This window comes from Leptinotarsa decemlineata, unplaced genomic scaffold (assembly GCF_025532065.1).
Source record: "Leptinotarsa decemlineata unplaced genomic scaffold, Ldec_3_MD MMD2_P_RNA_scaffold_12, whole genome shotgun sequence".
Taxonomy (NCBI): domain Eukaryota; kingdom Metazoa; phylum Arthropoda; class Insecta; order Coleoptera; family Chrysomelidae; genus Leptinotarsa; species Leptinotarsa decemlineata.
The window spans coordinates 3,404,138-3,428,698 of NW_027412526.1; the positions used below are offsets into that span (position 1 = coordinate 3,404,138).

At 36.2% G+C, this 24,561-nt stretch overlaps 3 protein-coding genes across 10 annotated transcripts in view; 2 read left to right on the forward strand and 1 right to left on the reverse strand.

Annotated features, from left to right (window-relative positions):
- The window catches only part of Eip93F (Ecdysone-induced protein 93F), a 195,019-nt gene extending 182,722 nt beyond the window's left edge, over positions 1-12,297 (forward strand). For all 7 annotated transcript variants that reach the window (XM_074171815.1, XM_074171843.1, XM_074171811.1 and 4 more), the window contains 4 exons: positions 729-1,128; positions 1,339-1,641; positions 1,921-2,760; positions 3,276-12,297. In XM_074171815.1, coding sequence (XP_074027916.1) covers positions 729-1,128; positions 1,339-1,641; positions 1,921-2,760; positions 3,276-3,556 — 1,824 coding nt within the window. In that variant the 3' untranslated portion in view covers positions 3,557-12,297. The remainder of the gene's footprint in view (positions 1-728; positions 1,129-1,338; positions 1,642-1,920; positions 2,761-3,275) is intronic.
- Positions 12,298-16,044: 3,747 nt separating this feature from the next.
- On the reverse strand, positions 16,045-17,805 carry LOC111504047 (RCC1 domain-containing protein 1). 2 transcript variants are annotated; one of them, XM_023158523.2, is made up of 3 exons: positions 17,300-17,805; positions 16,772-17,073; positions 16,045-16,437 (listed from the first exon to the last, which is right to left on the reverse strand). In XM_023158523.2, the coding sequence occupies exons 1-3, from the start codon at positions 17,803-17,805 to the stop codon at positions 16,277-16,279; spliced, it is 969 nt and encodes a 322-aa protein (XP_023014291.2). In that variant the 3' UTR covers positions 16,045-16,276. The 2 variants fall into 2 exon arrangements, with proteins under 2 accessions (XP_023014291.2, XP_074027964.1); XM_074171863.1 differs by having other exon boundaries at positions 16,045-16,454.
- Positions 17,782-21,058, forward strand: LOC111504048 (ADP-ribosylation factor-like protein 3). The gene is given in 4 exon segments (XM_023158524.2): positions 17,782-17,921; positions 18,475-18,735; positions 20,607-20,769; positions 20,772-21,058. Coding segments are annotated over 4 exon segments (540 nt in total). The 5' UTR covers positions 17,782-17,918; the 3' UTR covers positions 20,885-21,058.
- The last annotated feature ends 3,503 nt before the right edge of the window (positions 21,059-24,561 follow it).

The window sequence follows — 24,561 nt, forward strand, 5'->3', positions numbered from 1 at the left end:
ATCTTAAGAATCTGTTGTGGCCTGTGTCATAACACAGTTTCCCAATACTAGAACAAAATCCCGGCTGGTAGACAGCGACAGACATCTTCAGTAATGTAGGCGTTGACTACGAGGACGAAGCTAGTATTTGAAAGCCTCAGCAATTACACACTGAGGAGCATCGTGTTCACTCGTGTTTATAATAGAAGAGCGTGTCCATGAGAAGGCTCATCCTTGATTGGTTCCCACGTGTGGAGATGGTTCTGATTACTCCACGTTGATAGGTGTGATGTTGGTGGGATATCGATGGGAGTTGTCCATTTCTGACCCTCTTGATACCAAGTTATATTGCGCATACGTTTTTCTCCTCTACTGAAATTCGTGGAATGTTTATTGATATAAATAACTTTCCTATGAAGTTTTTTCGTATGTTAACACGTGGTATGTTTCTGCTGGTGTGGATTTCTCTCGATACATAAGGCAGCAGCTACGCTTGTGTTCTTGTATCCTGATAGTGACATTGCATTTGATAATTCTGATGTAAATTAAGTCACAGAAACAGAGAATCACGCAAACCTCGGCCGATGACAAATGATCTCTTTTGGCTAATCTGGTAGTGTTGTATAGTCGATCAGTTGATTTGTGAATTATCAGTAGTGTTGGTAGGTTCCAGTAACATTCTTAACAATCCAACCAATGAGATTACGTATACAATCGCAAAGAAAATAACGAACTTTTGTCTGTTTCAGCCCCCCGACGCCTTGAAGACACTGCTCCAACGGGGAAAAGAGGGGATGAACCCCAGCGAGATGGGGCCGTACATAAAAAATCTCATTATGGCGTCACAGAATATCCTCGCGAATCAAAAATCGCCCGAAGGCACGCCAATGATTCCGGAACTGATGAAAATGATAGCCGAAGAACAACTATTGAAACAGCAGCATCAGCAATACAACAACGGCGACAACGAGAGGCTGTTGAGGCCGAGCCCGAGCAATTCTGTCATCACGAAAATTGAAAGGGCCAAATCCGAGTCGGACATGGAAACAGAAGACTCGCCGTCGAATGTGATACTGAAAATTCCGTCCTTTAGGCCGACGTCGAGTAAAAACGGTTGCGATATCTTTAGGAACCCGGTGGAAGCGACAGGTTAGTCAGTCCAGCTTCTATACATCCTCTTTGAAAAAATTCAAAGGTGTTTCTATGTTTTTTTTTATATTCCATCATACCCTTTGGTATGAGAAATGCCCCCGTAACATGGCAGAGTTTTTCTTGAATATATGCTAATGTGTAAGTTAGTTATTCCGTTCGTGTATTGGGTCACGAATAGTACATAATCGTCTCCCAATTATTCCGCAGGTAGTATGATTTCGCCGCCAGTAACCAGCGAATCTGGATCTCCTCCCATCATGCCCAATAAAGGGTTGATAATCAAAGACGTCAAGGATGTTATAGCTCAAAGCATCAGTCAAAAATTCCAACAGTCTCTCGAACCGAGAAGGCCGATTATAGAAGTAGACTTTAAGAGGGGTAGATTTACGCCTCCCCTGGGCGCGGGCATATCCGTCATCAAAACTCAACATGAAATGAACAGGCAGTACCAACCCCCGCCCAAGCCGCAACAGCATTTAAACAACACCACCACCACGACAGGTGGAAAAGGTAAGATAAGTTTTTTGTTCGAAAGAGAGGGCATTCTAATCTAAGAAAGAATAATAGGAACATACATAAATTCAATTTAACTGAACTATACTTTCAAAATGTTGTGTGCTACAGTTGAGTTTCTTCGAATGTACTCATCACATTTTTGATCTTGTATAAATAACCATTTTAGGTGATCTGCTAGGAATTTATTGCAACTTCCACAATCCAAAAACATATCTGGAACTCGAAACGCATATACGATGCACAAACATTCTTGTTCAAATCAAATTTTTTCAGGAACCCGCCCCAAACGAGGAAAATACAGGAACTACGACCGCGACAGCTTGGTGGAAGCCGTCCGCGCGGTCCAACGTGGCGAAATGTCCGTCCATCGGGCGGGCAGCTACTACGGCGTGCCCCACTCCACGCTCGAGTACAAAGTAAAAGAGAGACATTTGATGCGACCGCGCAAGCGCGATCCCAAACCGAACCCGGTCGACGAGAAACTAGCGACGCTCAAGCAAAACGACATCCGCCTGGCCCAAGACAAGATGAAGCCGATGATGAAGCCGCCTCAGCAGAAGTACCCGCCGACGTCGCCAAACGGCATGAAGCTGCCCATCTTCGAGCCGGGAATGACGCCTTTGGCAGGCTACAATGCTCCCCCGTTTCCGTTCTGGCCGCACCACCCGGGCTTCGCGCATCTTCCCCTGGACTACGCGAGGAACCCCACGTCGCCTTTTCCTCCACCCAGCCCGGACTTCTTCGCGTCGCAGATGATGCAGAAGCTGCAGGAGGAATCGTCGAGGACGATGTCCGCGGTGCCGTCGCCTGCACTCGCCAAAAACGCCCGCCAGATGGCGGAGTCTCTGCTCGAAGGGCCTGGAGCGAATGGGTCGTTTTTGGACGGCATCATCCGATCGAGTTTAGAGTCGGGAGTGCCAGTGAGTGAGGAGAAATCTTCGAACGAAGAGAAGAACCTCGCGCCCGAAAATATGTCGAACAAGGCGCTGCTAGACCAGCTCTGTCGGAATAGTAGGCTGACGCCTTTGTCGAAGCCCGCAGCGACAACGGATGGGAACAGTTCCGGGGACGAATCTTACGCTAAAGGTTTGAGTCCTCTGAACTTCGCCACAGGTAAGTGTTATAGTGTTAATATTGTCTTTTATGTTTTTTCGAATGACCTTGAGAAGACCGCCTTCTGGTGCAGGTATATACAGTCGCACACCTAGAACAGAGATATCTGCCTAGGGAGCCGTGCGACCGTATTTGCAGCAGAAAGCTACGCCATTGATTTGCGAGTGGAGACATTGCCAACGTCCCACATAATAAAAATATTCTGGAGTAGCCAAGCAGCTCTGAGAGCACTTACCGAGCAACTTTCATTTGGTAGTGACAAGACTCTCCGCAATAGGAAAACTTACCAAATTGTCTGTAGCCTGGGCTCTCTAAGAACCCCAAATGTTACTACGATATTTATTATACGCTCGTGTAAACGTGGTCAATGATATTTGAACGGTTAATATTCAAGGTCTGAACCTTGCGATAAACCTAAACTAGTTACATACTACATACCGACTGGGTCTATCAGATAAATATATCATGCCAATTCACATAATATCCCCAAGTATCACTTCCATACCTCGTTCCAGGAGCGTCCCACGAAGACAACAACGATGACGATTCGTCATCGAGATATGAAAAAGACGTTTCCGACGTCAACGCCATCGAACTCTCAAACGATTCGAACGCTTCGAGCGAGAGGAAGGCGACCGACGAGACGGAGAGGAAACAACCGAGAATTTACCTGAACCAGGACCTGGCCAAGCCAGAAAACTTGAAGCCCGAGATGTTGGTGCGTTTTCGGGAGGCGCTCGACCATAACGGCTTGAACGAGAGCAGCGCTTCAGAAAACGACGGCCCCCAAGACTGACATCAACCGGAAAGAAAAAACGTTTGTACCTTTGTAAGTGAAAGAATTTTATACTGAAGACGTGTACTATACGCATCAGCGTATATTTATATATAATAAATAATTCAAAAGTTTCCACGTTGGAAACGCGCGTGGTTGTAAGTGAAAATCGAGCTCGAAATGACGGTGTTTGTTGATAATAATAATTTATTTTCGTTTTCTCGTTGATTTTTAGCGTAGTGTTTTGGTAAGCATCAAAGCAGTCAACTGTATATTAGGTGTTTTTTGACTCTAAAAGTATATTACTGAACAGCTTATCCGTGGAACTGGCCGGTTCAACAATTATTATCATTCTAATAATAATATACATCAGATGATTACAAAAAAACTGCCTACCATCGACTAGTGAGGTCAGCTTTGAATCCAAACCACTGGAAATTTCATTTCAAGGTCGTTGGACATTCCAAAATTGTAACAGTCATTGTACTCATTTCGTTTTCAATTATATTACCATTTCGATTCAAAATTTATACTCCGTTAATTGATTCCAATATTTATTTGATTAAGTTCTTCAAGACACTCAAATGTATGCATTTTTTTAGTTATAACGTCATTCTTGCCCGGTTGTGATTACAGTGTGACCAGAAAGTTTAAGTTAATTTATATAATGGGGATTTCTAATGCCATTTTTTGGAGTAACCAATCATTTTTCAAAACTATTCAACATATGATATTTGATGGAATATTATGAGTTGTATATTTTTTTCTATTAAAAACACTTTTTCGAAAAACAATCTTTTGTTCAATCATATTTTCAGACACATTTCATTAAATAATAAAAAAATGGTTCCTTTCGTAATTTTTTCACCACAATTGCTTGCTGATTGTGTAATTTTTTCTCACAACTTTTTTATTGCGAACAAAATATTGTGTAGCGAAAATTATAAATTATTTTTATTTTTTCAAATATATACAAAAAATATATTTCAAATGTCGACAACTAACAACTTCAATCATCTAATAGAAAACGATCTGTGACATTTGTCGGAAGTTTACCTTTTTTTTTCCCACAAAAAATTATCTTAGTTTAGTATCTGGAAAATCATTCTCTCATTCCTAATTTTTTTTACTAATGCATTCCATAATTGAACGAACATAATCAATACTGTCCAAACTCTCTACCGTTGAACGTTTTTTTATTCAATCAGTGGAGGTGGTTTTTCTGTAACGTACATTTTCAAAAACTCTCCCGCATTTTGGTCGTTCCGCGCAAAGATAAATGTTCACTGTTCGATGTATTTGGCATGTACCAAAAAGAAACCTACTTATCATAAATGTATTCTCTATGTGTCTTCGGCGTCGCGTATACCTCAAACTGTATAGAAAACTACACGATTCATGTTTACATGCATTTAAACTGCTTTGATGAAGAAGAATGGTTATACGTGGGGGTGGACTTTGATCTGGACGTCATGCCTCTACCTACATTCTTGGTAAAGATGATTTCGTTTCAGATAAGTGGCCGGTTAACCTTTCAAAACTTACTTTGGGAATATAATATAGGTGGCCATCCTTCTGGAATATTTTTCCAATCCTGATCTTTTTATATTCGCGAACCTCAGGCATTCCATCATGAACTACTTATGAATAGTGAAGACACGCCTGAAGAAGCTATTGTATAGCGAAACACGTGTTGCGTTTTTGTAAAACTATTTAGTGAAAATCACACAATGAAGTGTTCTTGCATACACTGGATTTTCATCAAGTATCCATCACATACCAATAGCGATATTAGCTTTTATTTTGAGGGGATTTGAACTTAGAAAAATGTTTAGATATGTCATAGAACTGGCCGGAATATACTGATAGAAATCCATCAAAGTGATTTAAGTGATACTTTATTGTGAGAGTTTCTTTCAAAATCGCCACACGTTTATTAACGGTCAAATAAAAAATTCAAAAGTATTTAAAAAAAGTTCAACTATTCTTCAACTCTATTTGAAGAAAAATCAAACAGAAGTTTTCAAAAGTAAACTCAAGTAAGATTAAAGTCAAAAGTAAGAAACATCCATCGACTTCTTCAATTCTTTAGGATGCCATTTGGACTATGAAATCCCCCTGAAGCCTCGCAAAGGGTGATTGATGGACAAGCAATCAAAAGTTGAAACAGGTGAATAAAATGTTTAATTCTCGAGTTTTGATTAAAAATTTAAAGTCATAAATACATACGAATACAGTTTTTGAAAGTGTTTACAAAATTTTGGTTGACAAATAACCTATTAGTTTGCGCAACCTACACTATTTTCAAAAGGCTCAACCTACCTTAACTGAAATGAAAACATTTTCCGCAAGTTTATAGGAGAGAATTGTCGCAGATCAAGGATTTCCCCCGGACTATTATATATCGAAAACCCTGGGATATTCCCAAAATTGAAAAATTATATCTATCTGTGATTTAATCAAAATTTTTGATGTATATTTTCTCTAAAAATATCTTAAATATTATTATATGAAATTAAACAATTAGAGATAGTTAATTGATATGAATATTTGAATTCTGATGAACCATTGGAAAATTGATTGTGGAAATTCTTTGAAACCATCAGTTTTCCAAGTGATATTTTTTTGTTTTCTTTGTCATATAACAATGAAGTGCAATTAGATGGTATATACATACATATATATTTACATCAATATTAAGTAGTATATAAGATATATTGAATATATTATATATTTGAAAATGGAAGCTATTTTGTTTTGAGAGAAAAAAGATTGACTCCAGGTAGAGTTTAAAAAATGCTTTATTCCCCCTTCAACAACCGTCAGATAACTTACTACAACCAACCAAAACCAAACCGATACCGACAGTTAAAGGTAGTCAAAACTATAAACGTCATTTCATACTAACTTTTTTTTAATGATGATCCCAAATTTTGAGTCAAGGTAACAAGTGGAAAATCTAACGATATTTCTACAGCTTATCTTTTCTGTGTGAACAAATCATTTCAATTAAGAAAGTTTCTTGTGCTTTAACAATTCAGATTGTCGTGGAGGTTCACATCACTTTTATATCAGCCTAACATAGAAACAAAAATCTTAAATGATTTATTTTGAGCACTGATTTATTCTGAGGATCCACAAAAGGTATTACTGTCCTTGAGTAACTCATAAAGTCGATAAACATAGAAAACATTTGAATTGAGGAGATTAAACTTAACTGAACTGAACCAATCTTCAAATATTTTTTTTCTGTAGACCCCTTTTAGTGATGTTTTCGATTCGTCTAGATACATTTGGGTTACAAAAGACTCCTACTACTTTACAAAGAGACATGACCCGTTTTTCTCTCTTGAAATGATTATTGTATCTGCTACCAACCTTTTGTGGCTGAAATAAAATACTGATTCTGATGATAATAATAAAAAAAATTCAATCCATGAAATTTGTCTCGTTGATTCCAAAATAATTCTGCACTTACGGGAATTGGAATAACTACTATGGAAATGGAGTTTCTCAATAGGTTAACTAAAAGAATCACAAAGTATGGAAAAAAATATGTGTATGTTGTAATCGAGCAGTGAATCTACACGACAAACAATTTTCTTCATTCAAAACTAAGGGAGTTAACATTGAATCATTTGAAAATGAAGGGGTTTCCATTGGATAAAAGTTAGGTTTCCTCGAGTTCTGTAACTTGATTCGTTATTTGGATAAGTACCCAAAGTTGGCATGAACTGACGCTTATGGGATTTGGCAACCATCAAACCAAACCAGATTTTACAGTGAACACATATTTAAGTTGGACCAATAAATGCAGTATGTTGTATATATTGTGGTATGCTTTTCATACATATCGTTTGAGGGCGCCACTGAATCGAACACGGTTCCAAACAGTGACTAGTTTTAGTTGATGCCAGAATCAAAACGAGCCCCGGAGACTCAGCCGCGTCCTCAAAACAAAACATTCCAACCATATATGTGCCAGATTTTTTATTCGCAACAAATTAGAGTTGAAACAAATGAATTATTAACAGATTTGTGATCTCGGCCCTAAGGGCCTCCTAGATCATTGGAATGCGTCTTTTTTTCGAAAAGAAAATGTTACGTTTGAAGCTTCGAGCTTCCTAGTTCTTGTAGTTCTAAGGTTTTTAAAAAAAACACTGTTTTAAATGTTTGTGTGTCTCACTTTTGCGCTTGCAATGCAACAACAGTATAAGCTCAACTTTCAAAAGCGAACCTAACTTGTTATACATTCGTAACCTCACTTTCAATATACCTCTGATTAATTGTACTCGCCAAATTTTTATGTTCAAATTTATACAAGGTTAGGGTGATTTTGAGTTGAGCGGAAAACAAAAATAGTCTCGGCTTTAGTGTAACATGTACCAAATTGTGAATTTCGCGCGAAAATTCAGATAAGCAAGTGTGCCACCGATTCTGTGCAATTTTTCAATTCCTAGTGTTTATGAATCGTTTACATTAATTTTAATGTGATACTTTGTTATATAAAGACACGTTTTTTTAACGCCTCTTTACTTTTTTTATAAATGCGGTCCAAACGAATGTTGAAGTCAACAGTGTAAAAGTAACCTTACAAGTATACGCGTAAAATAATATTTTTAATGTTGAAAATCTCTTGCTTCTGAAGCAACGCTGGATTAGAAAACAAGCTATTGTGTTCGTAAATTGTTATCAAATGTTTGTATATGATACAATGCAGACTTTTATTTTGAATGTTAAAATATTAATTTGTATATTGTTGTAGCCTTCGAGTTTTCACAGGGTAGTTTATTTTAGGACGGCTTGTCAAGTGATTTCTTTTATTTATATATCTACTGTTCTTATTTGTTGTATATGTATTATTTGTTTAACAATTATATGGCATGCGATTGCTTAGGAGACCCTCAACTAAAATAGACTATTCTGTACCGGCCCTTATAGTTTCTTGCACCCCCAACCCAAAGTGTCAGTATTTTGTTTGAAAATAACGGACCAAGGTCTTGTTAGATTTAGAAGTATCATTCCATGTTTAGCTTTTTTTCACAACTATAAGACTTCTATAGTTTTTATTCCTAAATATTTTTTTACGTACACATAATTATAATGATTTTTATAGCAAACGTATTTGTTAATTAATTTTTAGTTCTGTAGCTCGGTAAGATTTATGGATTAAGTTTTGCTTTAATATCGTGTAAATAGAACTCTCAGCGCACCTCAATGTTGTGTGAACGCTGACAATTCAAAACGTTGAAACCTCTATGCAAGTCGGTTTAGTTTATTCAACAAGATTTTTTTCAGCATCCATAATAAACAATAGTACGTACAATTTCCCCACATTCAACCACACTGAAGACAGAGCAAAATTTCGTGAGAAGTTGGTATTATGTAGATTGTGTTATGTTTTTACGTTGCGATATTTTTAGACGATTTTTCTCGGGTGCAGATTTCAGTCGTTTTCCAACACAGCCTTACAGAACTATCACACAAAGCCAGTATTGAATATCAAGAAGTATTTTTTTCATGAATCTGAACGTCACTTGTTATAATTCGAACTCAATCATTGTCCTTTGTTGTATGTTCGGTATTCAAAATAGTCGTACTAAAATTACGACTATCATCATCAGCAACAGCTGATCAACAGAAAAACAGATTTTTAAAACAGATTTCTCTATTAGAGTCCACTTACTTTAATTGATGTCACTATATAGATTACTAGAATTTATGGACAATTTAGCTGTTCAAGCATATCGAGAACCGAAAAATAACCAACTGAAAACGATGTAGAAATATTCTTTCAACAAATAAACAAAAGAAGCATCTAGATTCTCCTGAGAATTCCCACTCCAGGACTCATTGAAAAATGTTGATTAAAAAATATGAACATCATGACAATGAACTCGTTGTTTTCCAAATTCAGAAATAGAAAAAGCCTTTTCTAAATACTCCATAAAACCATTACCGATTAATATGATTACCCTTCGGATTTCAAAATGCACCTGATACCTTCCATAGAGTAATGGACTTCTTTAGCATCACATTTTTTTCTGAACATTCTGAAAAATATCAATTGAAAAAGTATTTCCATTCAATTCTTTGAAGGTTTTTCGAGATATGAAACCAAATTATCAATAAAATAAAATAAATTCAAATGAAAGTGATATCTTTTTTGCATGCTATCATCGTCAAATATATTTCGTTTTTGGAGAAAAACATCAGTTTTGTTGATCAAATATCTTTTTATTCGATATCTGGACGAAAGTAAACAACAGTAGGACGGATCAGTCGCAGTTTCAGCCTTATCTATTTTTCGTTGACTCGCTCACACACCAATGACACTGGTGGAAACGACACTTTCGACCACCTGTTTCATATTGTAGATTTTTTGACATACAGAGTGTATACTTAATAGTTAGTAGTTACTATATGTCAAGCTCTGACACTTACAGTACAAGGTTAGGTTTAATACCCACTATATAGTTTTTTGTAAATGAGACACTAATAACAAGGTGATGGCACTTAACTAATGTTGTAGGTTAAGAAACTTTACTTAGTATAATAGTATCAGTAGATTAAATTTAAACCCCTCTACTTACGCTTGTCTTCACTGTGGTAGCAAAAAACAGGTTCAAACAGGATTATATCGTGGCATATTTCAAAACGAAATTATCTACAACAAACTTTTTTATAATTTTTTTATAATGAAAATAAATTTCAGTTGATGCTTTTGAAGTGGTTTATCAAATTGTTCTGGAACATTTTCATTTGTAGAAACGAATACATACCTCAACACTCACATTGAGTAACATTTTCAACATAGCATCAAGTGTATTTCAAGATTTTTTTCTTCAGATATGATTAATGAATGAAGTGCTATTGATTTATTTGAAAGTGAACGAAATCTAACATCCGTAGTATCTGATAGCCTTCTCTACAGAACCATAGTTTACTCTCCACAACTATAGCAAAATACATCATGTTCTACATACCTATACAACACATGGTTTATATTGACTTTATAACAACTTTTTCCAAAGAAAACAGGCCAACCTATGTATATCTTGCAAGACGAGAAAACATAACCTAGCCTCAATTCTAGTTGAAGGTCAGAGATATTGCTGATTACACAACAGGCCAACTTCTGTCTATCTTGCAAGACGAGAAAACATAACCTTTACCCTCAACTCTAGTTGAAGGTCAGATATTGCTGATTATACAACAGCCCAACGTCTGTCTATCTTCCAAGACGAGAAAACATAACCTAACCTCAACTCTAGGTTGCTGTCAGAGATGTTACTGATTACACAGCAATATCTCTGACAGCAAACATAACCTTACCTCAACTTCCAATATATTTTTAAGTTCCTTGTTCAAATTTGATAAATCATTTCAAAATAAAACGTCGCTCGTAACTGTTTCCCTTATAATATGTAGTTGAAACAACAATAAAAAGTAACGACGGCAGAAATTAACGTTTATAACGAAATCAACAATTATAATTGACAGTTACGACCTTGAATTTTGAAGCCTAATTTGAATTTGAATTGTTGAAATAATTGAGAAAAGTTTATTTAATAATAAATCTTAGATTAGTAGGTTGATATAGGCATAAACTTTAAGTAGAAGATATAAAGCACTCAACACCAAAGTGTCTTCTCGCTTGTTATGATTTTGAGAATTTTGTACCTGTCCTTGGTGCGTTTAAAAATTTTCGATTCGTCTAGTCTGAATCAAGAACACGTGTGTTTAAAATTGGTAGGAATTTTTTTTTATTAGGAAAATTGTGATCGGTCGTTAAATCGGCGAAGACTGAAACAGACTTTAGGGAATATACGGAAATCGTTTTCAGTTCAACTTGCAATCGGTTTCGTAACCAACCAAAATTTTAAAATATGCCATCATTGACAAAATCGCTTACGTTTTATTCTACACTGGGACCAAAAAATACCAATTCATATCTGAAATATCAAAACCCACCACCGAAGTTGATTATCAACAAGTATATTCAGCGTCGGCGGTATTTTTTCCATTATATGAAAGATTTTTGAGCAGACTTATTTCGAAACTTAAATATTCCATTTTTTGACAATATGTTAGGTTTAAATTTCAGTTGTGCACGAAAGTCATCTCATGGAAAGTTTGAAATGACTTTAGTGTCTCTAACCTACTGGAAATTTATGGTTGTTCGAAAATGGTAGAAGTCGTCTATAGGTAAACCTTTCTACTGATGCATTCAACAGTGTAGTATGGCTTCTTCTGAACCATTTATTACTTTAATTTATTTGCCATGCCAGAAAGACATTCTGTACGACGTAGTTCTGCGTATCTCCCTTTTCGGAAGTTCCAGAAACACGAATTGAATATCTTTTTCGGACAACTATAAGAAATTTCGAATAGGAAAGTGTCTCACATTATAAAATGGTGACTATAAATGCCTTTTAGCGTGAATATATTATATCAAATTGTTGTATTTTATATGTAAGGGAAAGACGTTGGACAATTCCATCTCACTCGTATTGTTCGGCAAAGAGTCCGAAGTTTTTCCCGGAATACAACGTATTCTTGTTCGTAAAATATCTGTGACTTGTAAATCATGTTTTATTATAAAGTTAGATGTTTGAACAATTGCTTTGTGGGAAATTGTTATTTTCAGAAAATATTTTAAAACCACAAAAATACAAAAAAATACCATACACATTGTATATTTATAATGTAATTCTGAAGTATACCAGTATTTATTATACTGTGGACTACATGAAAATGTTGACAGGTGCTTTATTTCCCCTCCTAATTTCGTTTCCTCGACATTCAAATTTATTTTCCTTCAGTAGCATATAAAAACTACCCTTCAGTACTAACAAGCAATAAATGATAAAAAAAGAACTAGAAAATTAGAATCTGCTTTTTTCAAGGACAAAACAAGATTGGTGCCTGTGCGATAGTGTCGATTCACATTGGATTTGAATCCCTGGAGATTAAATCCATTTGGAAAAACGTTCCCCAAGTTTATTCCAAAAAACGCAGTTTTCCAGATGAAAGAGTTCTTAAACAGTGGAGTTTGAGGTGTACCGAGTTGAACCTCAAACCGATGAACAGCCACAGTCCGTCCAGTATTTCTGATATTATAATAATAATAGCGTTCACCTTACTTCTGCGGAGACACAGGAATAAGCCAATGCATGGGGTCTTCTTCAATAACATTGAAGACCTTGGCTTATCAAAGCGCCTGAAGTTCGCTTTTCTCAGGTCGAGTGGGCTGAAGTCGGAAACTGAGGGGTTCATCATGGCTTGCCAGGATGGTGTCTTCAACACCTTAGTCTACCGCAGTCGCGTGATGGGTATAGAGGTTCCCGACACAAGGTGCAAGGCCTGCCGCGAGGCGCCCGAGACCCTAATGCACTTGCTATCAGCATGTCCAGCATATGCGGTCTCGGTCTATATCCATCGACATAACGCGGCCCTAAGAGTGCTATATTACTATCTACGGCACTCTTACGGTATTGACGAGACACCGGTGTTGCCCTACGCTCCGGGGGATATTGAATCCGTTGTGGGGAACGAGAAGTGCCGAATTTATTGGAACTATTCGTTCCCCACCCTCAGGCTCATACAAGCTAATAAGCCTGATGTAGTCCTTCTCGACCACCAGACCAAAACGATATTTGTCGTGGAGTTTTCAGCTCCTGGCGAGACGAATATCGTCAGAAAAGAGGAGGAAAAACGGATAAAATATCGAGATTTTCTCTTCGAACTCCGCAGACTCTATCCAGAACACTCTGTCAAGATGGCCGTTCTGATTATTGGAGTCCTTGGTGGAATGATGTCTTCTCTACTCTCGAATCTCAAAATCATACCGGCTTGCCGCACTAAGGCAGAAATCTTAGCCGCACAGATGCAGAAGGCTGTCATTCTTGGCTCACTTTATTTGAAAAAATATCACATGTTTCGCTAGCACAGTAGCTTTTTCAAGTGATTTATAAGTGCAATTCATGAGTTTTTTAAATTCACTTCGAAAAGTATTCAAATTGATGTTTCAAATGTTGGGTTTTAATTTTTAAAGGGATTTGTTTCTAATTCACATATTGGCAACAGCGCCTAGAATGCTAGATCGGAGTTCAGGTTAGTAGTATGCTAGAAGAAGAAGAATCATGTCAATAGTGTCAAATTGAGGCAAAATATAAATTAGTTCAATACCACCTCCACATAAACAACAGTTGTTTTGTTATTTATTTATATAGAGGAAGATAGGTTAGGTGTACAAAATGTCATGTGTCACAGAATGTCTCGGAACTCGGAACATAAGTAAACAGAACAGCACGCCTCTGAAATATGTCATCTTTGTTTGTCTCATACAGGTAACAGATTTATTGTCCTTTATTAGCTATAACCGATGTTGCCAAATGGTGAAATAGAAACGAATCCCTTTAAATGTTGAGTGAATTATTTCATTCCTCTTTTTTAAATATTTAAATAATTTTTTTAAAGAAAAAGGTTGAAATGATAAGCTTAAAATGCGTTGTTTAAGAGCTCTTTAATGAAAACTACTTGATTTTCGTTAGGAGGAACATTCCCCATGGAATATAGACTGCGCATAGTCACTAAATCTAGGTGTATAAATAATGTGAACACAGTTCGTGAAAATACCATTAATAATAATAATAATAAAATGATGATGAAAATAACATAAGGACTTCACTAAAGCTATAAAGCTTGTGTGTGACGGTATATAAAGGATACAATGTATTATAGAAGTAATGAAATGAACAGGGGAATTGCTGAAGTCGTGTTAATCACAGCTTGTAGTTAAATAGTAACGGAAAACTGAAAATTAATAATTGAATAAATGAATGGGACACTTGTCATTCCATTTAGATTCCAGAACATATGTTGCAGATGCACCTCTTCACCAGCAGCAGGACGTTGCATATCTTAATGAGGATCTAGGGGTGATTTTGAATTGGGGTGAAAATCCAATCGCTACTTTCGCACAGGCACCGCTCTTAGAGCGCCTGAAGGATTTGCCTGTAGTGCTTATGTTTTGTCTTTGAAAAAATTTAGAAAGAATATTCAAAGTAATAGTAAATATAGCCAGGATTATCAATGAGGAAAACGATGTTACAATATTGAATGTAGAAGCTGCTTCTGTAAATTATTTGGTAGTTTCTTACGTCAATTTAGCGAAAGTGTGTCGCCATCTCTCACTTGGAGTTGAATGTTATTAATTGTAAATTGTAACTTCCCGTCAAAAGGAACTACTTGAGGTACCCAAATCAATGTCTAAATATTAGACAATGCCCAAATCATTGTCTATTGATGTTTAGACAACGCCCAAAATGTCACATCTCAAGATGGTAAGTTAGTACCGAATGACAAATTTGGGATTTGAAATGTTCAATATTGAAGCATATTTTGTTAATTGATTTTCAGGTAATTTTCCTGAACACAGGTAATACAATGGCGTTCTAAATATCATTTGATTTTACTAGTCATGATGAAGAGGTGACATTTATACTTTGTAAATAAATTAATTATCGTTCAAATGTTCGTGAATACAGGCTTTGTATATAATACAAAGATACAGGTTTTGAAGTCTGAAAATCAGTGTATTCATAAGTTCTGAGTGTAAAACCTAGGTGTCGCTCGACAATTCACTTCCAAAAAACAGTTACCTATAATTGTTTTTAAGAACTACCTAATAGCTAATAGATGTCGCAATAAACGACACAAGACGAAAACCTTGGAAATCTGATTATTTCATGAAGGTGGTTCAAAAAACTGAAGTCTACCAATAACTCTGCCATTATCCTCTGGTGGTGAGGGTAGGTACTATAAATTTCAGAATACACCACCAAAATCATACTTATGAGCCTCTGGTCTCTATACAAAGCTTCTATATAGACTATCCTTTAGTCTATATACAAATTTCGTATATACACTATCTTCTATGAGCCTTGTATTCTTTGATTTTGCAGACAAAAGGACTGGAAGTAGCAGTTGCACAATTGTTTAATCTTCCAACAACTAGATGTCGCCACATACAATTCTAAATTTACTCATTAATTCACTGTTCCAAAAGACAAAAAAATAAAAAAGATAAGATGAGGACATGAACAAATCTATGGTTATATGTTTATTATTCAAAATAAGATTTGCAAGTTACCGATAGTTAATTAATGCTGATATTATGAGCTGAATGAAGGGGGTACCAAATTTGCGAAGAGGCAGGTCTTGAATTAGGATTTCTTGAAAAACTTCAGGTGTGGTTAGTTCATGAGACAGAGTTCTAAGTTGCTTCTTGAAAATATTTCCCAATTACAAAAACCTTGTGTTTCACAACTGTATAATAAATCAAACACTATGAATCTAGTAACAAATCTAGCTTGAATGATACTTCAACTAATTTCTCACATGAAATCCACTCATTTCAACAATATACAATTGCCTCTTCTACCGACAATCAATCATTAAAAGCGGTACGAGTCAATTATAGGGCTTGAATAAATAATTCCATCAAGATAGTATACAATTATTATTAAAAAGTCGCTCATGAAGAACACAAACACATCGCATGTCTACCACTAGTAATACATAAAAAATAGATAGTTACTATTGATTTACTTCACGGCATGTAATAGATCGCTTCTCAAAACGTAATTGAATTCACCGCCATGAAAGTTATCAGTAGCGATTGATCTGAGTGGTAAACAGTGGTTAACACAAAAGTCTTCGAGGAAAGACAGGCATTCAGTTGCATATAACAGCGGAATTCCACGGACCGCAAACAATATCAAGAACATCACTATCAGTGAAGTCATGCAAGTAAGTGAAAGCTGAATAGTTTTCCTTTTCATCATTTTTCAGTTGTTTATATTTGTTCCATCCAGATCCATATAGGTGTTTGTTGTCTGAAAAAGCAAAAAAACTACTACCACTCACTTATAGAGTCTATGGTTCATTTGCCTGATATCATTTTGGTTTATTATATTGTATGAATATGTGTATAGTTTATGAGAAGTCAATTCGAATGACATAAAAACAAAATATAGTTACCTAACGTCGGCAGTTTTGTATGGCATGGGCGGCGTGGTATATATACGAGGCCTAATCATTATTTTTTTGATGTGGGAGGTTTAAATGGTATCAACTAGTAAATTTATCAGACCCGGCACTTAGCTGTTCGAATTGACATCGTATAAGCTATAAATAAACATTAAATGGTTCTGATTGAAAAATTCTTACCCAACATAGCAATGGTATGACGACTTCCACAAGCAACATTCACGACGTTTCTTGAAGCCTCCCCAACATCCACAACATGGGGCGTTGCCATAACAGACACGGATTTTGTATCTTCCTCTCCTTCCGCAAGCCCCAGTTGACCATTCCCATTCCATCCCCAAACGTACAAGTCTCCATCTTTGCTAATAGCGCATGAGTGCCAACCCCCAGTAGATATTTGTGTGATTTTTATACCAGCTAGGCCTTCTACTTGGACAGGTTCTGGCTCGTCATCTAATTTCCCATGGCCAAGCTGCCCACGACTATAAAGACACGAAGATAGTTGTTCGGATGTTGATTAAGAATTAACATGCCCGACAAACTGTCAGGCATGTTTCAGGTATAGAATATCTTTGTGATTTGATGTTGCTCTAGAATGTCATGAAATAATCGTTCAAGTTATATTTCTCTATAAAACTGGCTTTTATTCTTTATGCAAAATAGGTTAAATAGAGAAATGAGGTAACTTTTGGACCTTATGGTTTTTACCTTCCTCTTCCAAAGGAGTAGACATTCCCGAATTCATCCAGTAATAAGCAATGCTCCCTGCCGCAAGTAACATCTACAATACTTGTATTACAGAAATCGAGTTTTTGTGGAACATTATATATGAACCCTCCAATGGAATATGCTACTGTCAACTTGGATCCGCAACTGACATTTATAATTTTCTCAGAGAAAAAACTATTGGGAATTTCACAAATCAGGCTGAAATCTGACAGTTCGGCTTTCAGTAGATTACCAACTTTGTCCAACAACACAACCCTGTCATCATTAGAAGTAACCAGAATTATTTCACTTGTAGATTTCAAATGAATTTTATCTTTCTGTTGTAAAACAATACCCTGATCCCCGGTGAGAATCACAGTATAAGAATGGTTGAAACAAACCCGTTTTATAACCTCAAAATCGAAACATTGCTTGAACTCCTCCACTACGGGTTCCGGTTGATTTAATTGTCCGTACAAATTGAAACCCTTACAGTAAACTTTCATTATTGATTATTTGTATTTTCTGTTGACATTGTGAGTGTGACAAAAGACCGTTCTTACCTGGAAACGTCCAAAATCGTTTTCAATTCACTGACTCGGGAAATACAGGGATTAGCATGGTGAGTAGAAACTTAAAGTAGGTAATCAGTGTGACTCGAATGAAATAAATTTTACAGCAATTAAATACTAATAACTATGAAAAATTCGATTTCTCAGGGTTTGTTTATAAATTATAAATGTCACCGTTTCCATGACAGCGAAGGGAATGACCTTCAAACTGACAGAAAATAAATAGTTTGTTCGTTTGTAATTTTCACCTCCACTTGGAACAGATTCGAAGATGTAAAAGTATGTCACTTGTCAACCAAAATTTCGTTTCATATTCCATAGGAAACTTGACTTTTTCAAGAAAAGGCAGGAAGATCACTGCAAGCATATATCACATTTTGCCTGTTCAGCTCTTCAACTCGAGAGTAAGAGTTGATGAACCTACAAAACATTAGTATTGAAAGATTTATTGATGTTCCGTCATTTGGCTTTGTTATATAATCTTTTCAGATATATAGACTTGTATGGTAATTCAGACGATTTGAATTTTCGAATTTTTTAAAAGGTGTAGCGTTATCGAAGAAGCATGTTTTCTCTACAGAATATTCCACGAATATGTTTCAGGGTCTGCTGTCCATTTTGAGAAAACTGCGCGCAGCTCCAGATAGAGAACTCAGGCTGTTACTTCTCGGTTTGGACAATGCTGGAAAGACAACAATCCTTAAAATTTTGGCATCCGAAGACGTAACGAATATAACTCCAACAGCAGGATTCAATATCAAATCTGTGATTTCGGAAGGATTCAAACTAAACGTGTGGGACATTGGAGGGCAGAGGAAGATTCGGCCGTACTGGAAGAATTACTTTGAAAATACAGATATTCTGGTAAATAAAAGAAGTAAATTTTTCTCAAAATAGGAAAGACGTAAATAGAAAAGAGGTTTTGTTTTACCTCATTTTATTTTCTTACCAATACCTAGTGATTTATTTTTGGAAGTAAAATCAAACGATAAATATAGTTTCAATGAGAAATTTCACCATTTTTTTCTGAAAATGAAGTTTACTCGCGAAGTAATTTCTTATGTTATGGAGTAATTACGTTGTAGGCGCCTTTTTTCCTATCCATGACTTCTGGATTGGACTGCGGTTAGGTAAAATTAAATGTGAATCACACAAACATCTGAGGGCTTCATGGCAGGTGATTTAGGCTTCACAAAACTGTAATATTTCATCCGGATCCATTTGTAGGGATGAAATGTATGTTTTTCAAAATGTTTTTAACAGTACTGGATGATATCCCACAATTTGCACGCCTGTTCGCAAAAATAACTCAGAGACAGTGGTATTGCTTTTTCGGCGTATTCAAAATTTTGTCAGGGGACTTTTTACGTCCACACTGTACAAGTGCACTAACAAAGATGTGATATGTTTTCAGATTTTTTTAATTTTCACTATTCAACATAATCTCCTTTCAACTCTACACACTTCTAACAGCGATCCTGCCATCACTGTTTTTCTCTGCAAAATAATCGTTCACGAAGGCATTTGCCTCTTCATTTGACGAACATCTCTGTCCTTTGAGCGCAATTTTCAGATGAGGGAACAAAAAAAGTCGCTTGGGGCTATATCTGGTGATGAGGGCGGATGATCAAGCAGTTCAAACCGTAATTCGTGGATTTTTGTCAAGGCAGCCGCTGAGGTGTGATATGGTTCGTTGTCTTAATGGAACAGGATTTTCTTTTTCTGCTAATGTGGCCGTTTTTCCTCAAGTTCTACTCCTGTAATGGTTTTTTCCTTTTCAAGATAATCGATTGAAGTAACTCTATGACTGTCCGAAAACAGTCGCCATCACTTTCCCAGTTTTTGCTTTTTTGGAGCTGGTTCCCCCTTTACAGTCCACTGTTTGGACAGTATTTTTGTTTTGAGCGTATAAGTGTATCTACACTAATTGATCAGCGCCAAAACTCGGATTTATTACGCCTTAACTACGCCAATAGAGTGTTGGAAATGTTCGCTCGAACATGTTTTTGGTCTAAAGGGGGCTTTACACGCAACGATAAGTTGTAACAATTTATCGTAACGATCAGATTGTGTTTTAAACGGGAGATTGTAGCGATTTATTGGGATTGGAGTTGGAGTGGATGGTTGAAGCCGGACGGCATCAATTTCTGGGAATCGTAACGATGTGTTGAAACGTGTAATAGTTGCACCAATTTATCGCTACGATTTCACTCAGTACCATCCAATCTGCTTTTGCGCTGTAAGGTTGTTTCGTGACATAGTGTTGTAGGTAAACATGGCAGAAAATGCAAGTAAGCAAACACCTCGTGAGTTTTTAATTGAGTTTATAGAAGTTTTACCTGTTTGTGGCTCGTTAAGAGCAAAGAATACTCCGACATGAACAAAAAAGACCTAGCTTATATTGAGCTAGTTAAAAAGTTCAAGGAGTTTGATCCGTCTGCAGATAAGAACACTGTCGTAAAAAAAATAAACGCGTTGCGAACGGTTTATAAGAAAGAACTTTTGAAAGTTAAGAGCTCGAACAAATCTAGGGCTGGTGCGGATGACATTTGATAAGAAATCGTTACAATTTATCGTAGCGTGTAAACAGTGCTGCTGCTGAGTAACTGTCAACAGATGAACAACGAAATTTACTTGCTTTTATTCACGAGTGAAGCTATCTTTATTTTGAGATCGGAAACTTTTCAGATCGCCCTCGTATATATGTTTTGTTGAATTCAAATTCCTCATTCCAGATTTACGTCGTAGACTGCGCGGACAGGAAACGACTCGAAGAAACAGGAATAGAACTCTACGAACTACTCAGTGACGATAAACTGCGAAACGTACCGCTTCTGGTGTACGCCAACAAACAAGATCTTCCCGATTCTTTGTCCGCCGCCGAGTTGGCAAAAACTTTGGGTTGCCCACCATCAAAGACCGAGCCTGGCAAATCCAGGCGTGCACAGCGTCCCAGGGCATAGGCGTGCGAGAGGGGATGGAGTGGGTCTGCAAAAGTATCAAGAAAAAATAGTCTTCTAGAAGAAGGTCCGTGAAAATGTTTCACAGAAAGGATTTCTTGTGGGTGACGAGCTAGTTTTGATAGTGAAATCTCATTTACATAACGTGTTCGAACGAAAATATGTTTTCCACTCAGAATTTTATAAAATTTGTAGTAGGTTCTTGAATAAATATAATTCAACTTTGAGGTTTATTTTTGTGTTGGAATATACATACGAGGTTGGTCCCAGTGTACCCAGCCAGACAAAGAAAACACAAAACTTTTGGAAGAAAATGTATTTAATTTTTATTATAATCTCCTTGCAGCGCTATAAACTTTTCCCAGCGAAGTTCAATAAGATCGATACCACTTTCATAATAGAAACTGTCTTGCTTCTCAAAACCAAACGCGGCCGTTTTTGCTTGATTTCTTCACGTTGCAATAAGTTCGCAAGTTTTTTAGGATAGTCATTGGAAATTATCCCCCGCGCATCCCAAAAAACCGATGCCGTGACCTTGCCTGCAGATGAAACGATCTTCGTCTTCTTTGAAGCCGGTTCTACCTTTTGAGTTCACTGTGTCGATTGTTCTTTTGTCTCGGGTGTAAAATAACAGACTCATGTTCCTTCCAAGGTTATGAAACGACGCAAGAATTCTGCTTTGTTGATGTAAAACTTCGCTAAACACTCAGTTGAAACATCTTCACGACACTGTTTTTGATCGAGCGTGAGCAAACGCGGCACCCATCTTGTAAATAGCTTTCTCATGTCCAAATTTTCAGCCAATATACTTTTTGAAATGTCTACTCAGTTTGATAGCTTGCGTACTTTCTGTCAACGATCCTTCAGTACCTTTTTGTAGATTTTTTTCACCGTTTTTGGAGTCGGCAACTCTTTAGGTCGACCACTCGTTCAAACTCTGCTACCCAGTATTTTACTTTTGTAAAGGAGCAGACTCGCCCAGAATAGAATCCAGTTCAGTTTTTATATTTGTTGGGCTGAGGCCTTTCAAAAAAAAAGTATTGAATCACATAACGATGATCAATCTTCTCAATTTTCACAAATTCACCGGAAACGTTCACTATTGATGGCTGCCAAACAAATATTAAACAACGCAGCGTCTTCAAACTTGAAACATATGCTTGTGCACTTTCTAATACAGTGACATATTTCAAAAACTACCGTGGCAAAAAGGTCTAGAGCCGGACCTGTTTTTCTTTTTCAAATCAGCTGGGTAATATATACAAAGGTTACTGATACAAATCGGTTTGCCTGGGACCTGGGGGGCAGCAAACTGAGATGAGTTTTCGGAGTTGCAGTTGAGAAGAATATCATCCGGAAAAATGGGAAATAACAAAGAAAGTCTGTCTACTGATGATATATCAAAATTGTTGTGACTTTTTTATGTTATCCATTATATAATGAAATGCATACTCGTACAACATACTGTTCAATGTTAAACAATGATAACATTGATAATGGCGTATAAGTATAGCTAAAATATGAAATATTCAAATGAGGCGTATTGATATAAATTTTAATTATGAAAACTACCTATTCGTTGTAAGATATGGCCTATCTCCAATTAGATATCTTCGAACTTTTGTAGGTATCAAGGACTCAGCGATGTACATTTTCAAGTGGTTTTATTGAGACCATCATTGGTAATTTTCTTTGAAAGGAAATCAGCTATATTCATGCTCCAACAGCTATTTACAAGTAAACAGATACATTATTTATCAACTCAGTCACCACATTGTTAGGTGGACTCAAAGTTTCAAAGAATTCGAAAAATATGAATCGAATTTGGGTAGTCAGTAGCGCCGCAATATAATTCTTCATGGGGTTTTAATGCTGCAGTTTCAGATTTCCATTGTCTTAAATGCAGGCAGATGACAGAGGCAGTTAACCGAGTTTTATGATGGGCTGCAGTTATAATTACTTAAAATGTTTGTTATTTATTTGAAATGTGTCGTCCTTGAAGAAATACTAATAAAATTAATGAGTGTAATAACAACGTAGACTTTTTCCAGAATAGTGATTCCAATAGCGATAGTGAACAATGCGAAAGAGAGATACCAGTGAATAAGATTCGGATGTATTTGAATATTGAAACACGGTGTGTGTGTGTTTCAATGTATATAAAAATTTACATCTCAAGTTTGGTTTTGAGGAAAACAAACTATTACAAGCAAACATCAGATTTGACCGAAATTCGTTTCTCAGCTGTACATTAAAATAGTCAAAAACAAACCTTATGAACGTAAGACGCGATGTGATACGGAATTACCAAAACCTTAAGATGTTCATCTAATGAAATCATTGAAAAAAACAATATGGGACTGTTACAATAACAATGAAATTCCTACAACTGAAATCATAAGGAAGAAATTGAAAACTTCCGGCCATAACGTGAGGTGCTGTGACAAAACTCTTCAGAATTGGATAAAGAAACTAAGATTTAGATTTAAAATAATAAACAAATGTCACACAGTTATGGAAAGCAGAAGAATAGTGGAATTGCGTAACAAATATTTAGAACAAATAACTAAATACAGACAAGAACAACGGCAAATTTTCTATTGGACGAAACTTTGTATGACACTCACGACATAGTTACGAAAGGGTAAACTGATGGTTCGAGAATGTGTACGCTTAACATGCCTGCAAATGAAGGATCGCTACTAATCATTGCGGAAGAAGTAAACTATGGGTTCCAAATTTTCAGAAATTATGTGAAAAAAACTTGAGTACTGTAACGTTGACCATCATAACAACATGTAAGCTAATATTTTCGAGGAATGATTTGATAGCACATTGATCCCAAATTTGGATGCGAATAAACATTCGAGGAAAGATGGAATACAGAGTTTTTTAATGGATAACAATTTGTATTTTGAAGATTACTATACTAAAACCCAACTACTTGAAGTTTTACAGACAAAAACATTTGAAAAAGTGTATGCCCTTGAGAGTATTGCTGAAAGGTATGGACACACCATACTGAGACTTCTCCCCTATTTTTATGTTTTCCATCCCATCGAGTTGATTTGAGGAAAATTGAAACAAACCATCAGGCGTAAAAGTATTTTTCCAAATTTTGATAAGAAGGTATTAGAGCTAATTGAAGAAGAATTGCATATTACCGAAGAAGACTGGCAGTTGTTGAAAAAAACTATTTATATGGGGATTGAACACTTCCACATTAATGGTGGAAAAGAATTCATTATTGATTTAAATGACGACAGTGATAGTGAATAGTGAATGTGAGTAAGTAGTATCGTAAGTATTTTCAATTATCACCCTGTTATTGGAATCCCTACTTTCCTACTCATCTATATGAACAAAATATTTATTATATATATATATATATATATATATATATATTATATATATATATATATATATATATATATAAGAATAGGAAACTAGTTAGCTCTCTAACTATGTTATTGAAGGGGAGCTGTTAGAATGTAGGTTGCACAATATAGTTTACCTGAACTATACCTCTTAATAAAAAAAATCTGTTTAAAATCTGTTTTTCCGTTAATCAGCTGCCGTTCCCATACGAACGACAACTCTCAGAAGTTGAAAAACTTGTGCGAGTTAAGGACTAACGAGGTCTTACCTTTTAACGTGTGATTCATAACATCCTAACATGTGATGATATCCGTACATTCTTTCATATATGAATTAATCCCGCTTCCGAAAA

What these genes read in the sequence shown, in the direction of transcription:
- LOC111504047 (XM_023158523.2), bottom strand. Translation starts at nt 17,805, where the DNA reads ATGAAAGTTTACTGTAAGGGTTTCAATTTGTACGGACAATTAAATCAA. An exon ending in TACTCCTTTGGAAGAGGAAG is followed by an intron (nt 17,074 to 17,299) that starts GTAAAAACCATA and finishes GTGTCTTTATAG; the next exon opens with TCGTGGGCAGCTTGGCCATG. An exon ending in TCATACCATTGCTATGTTGG is followed by an intron (nt 16,438 to 16,771) that starts GTAAGAATTTTT and finishes TTGCTTTTTCAG; the next exon opens with ACAACAAACACCTATATGGA.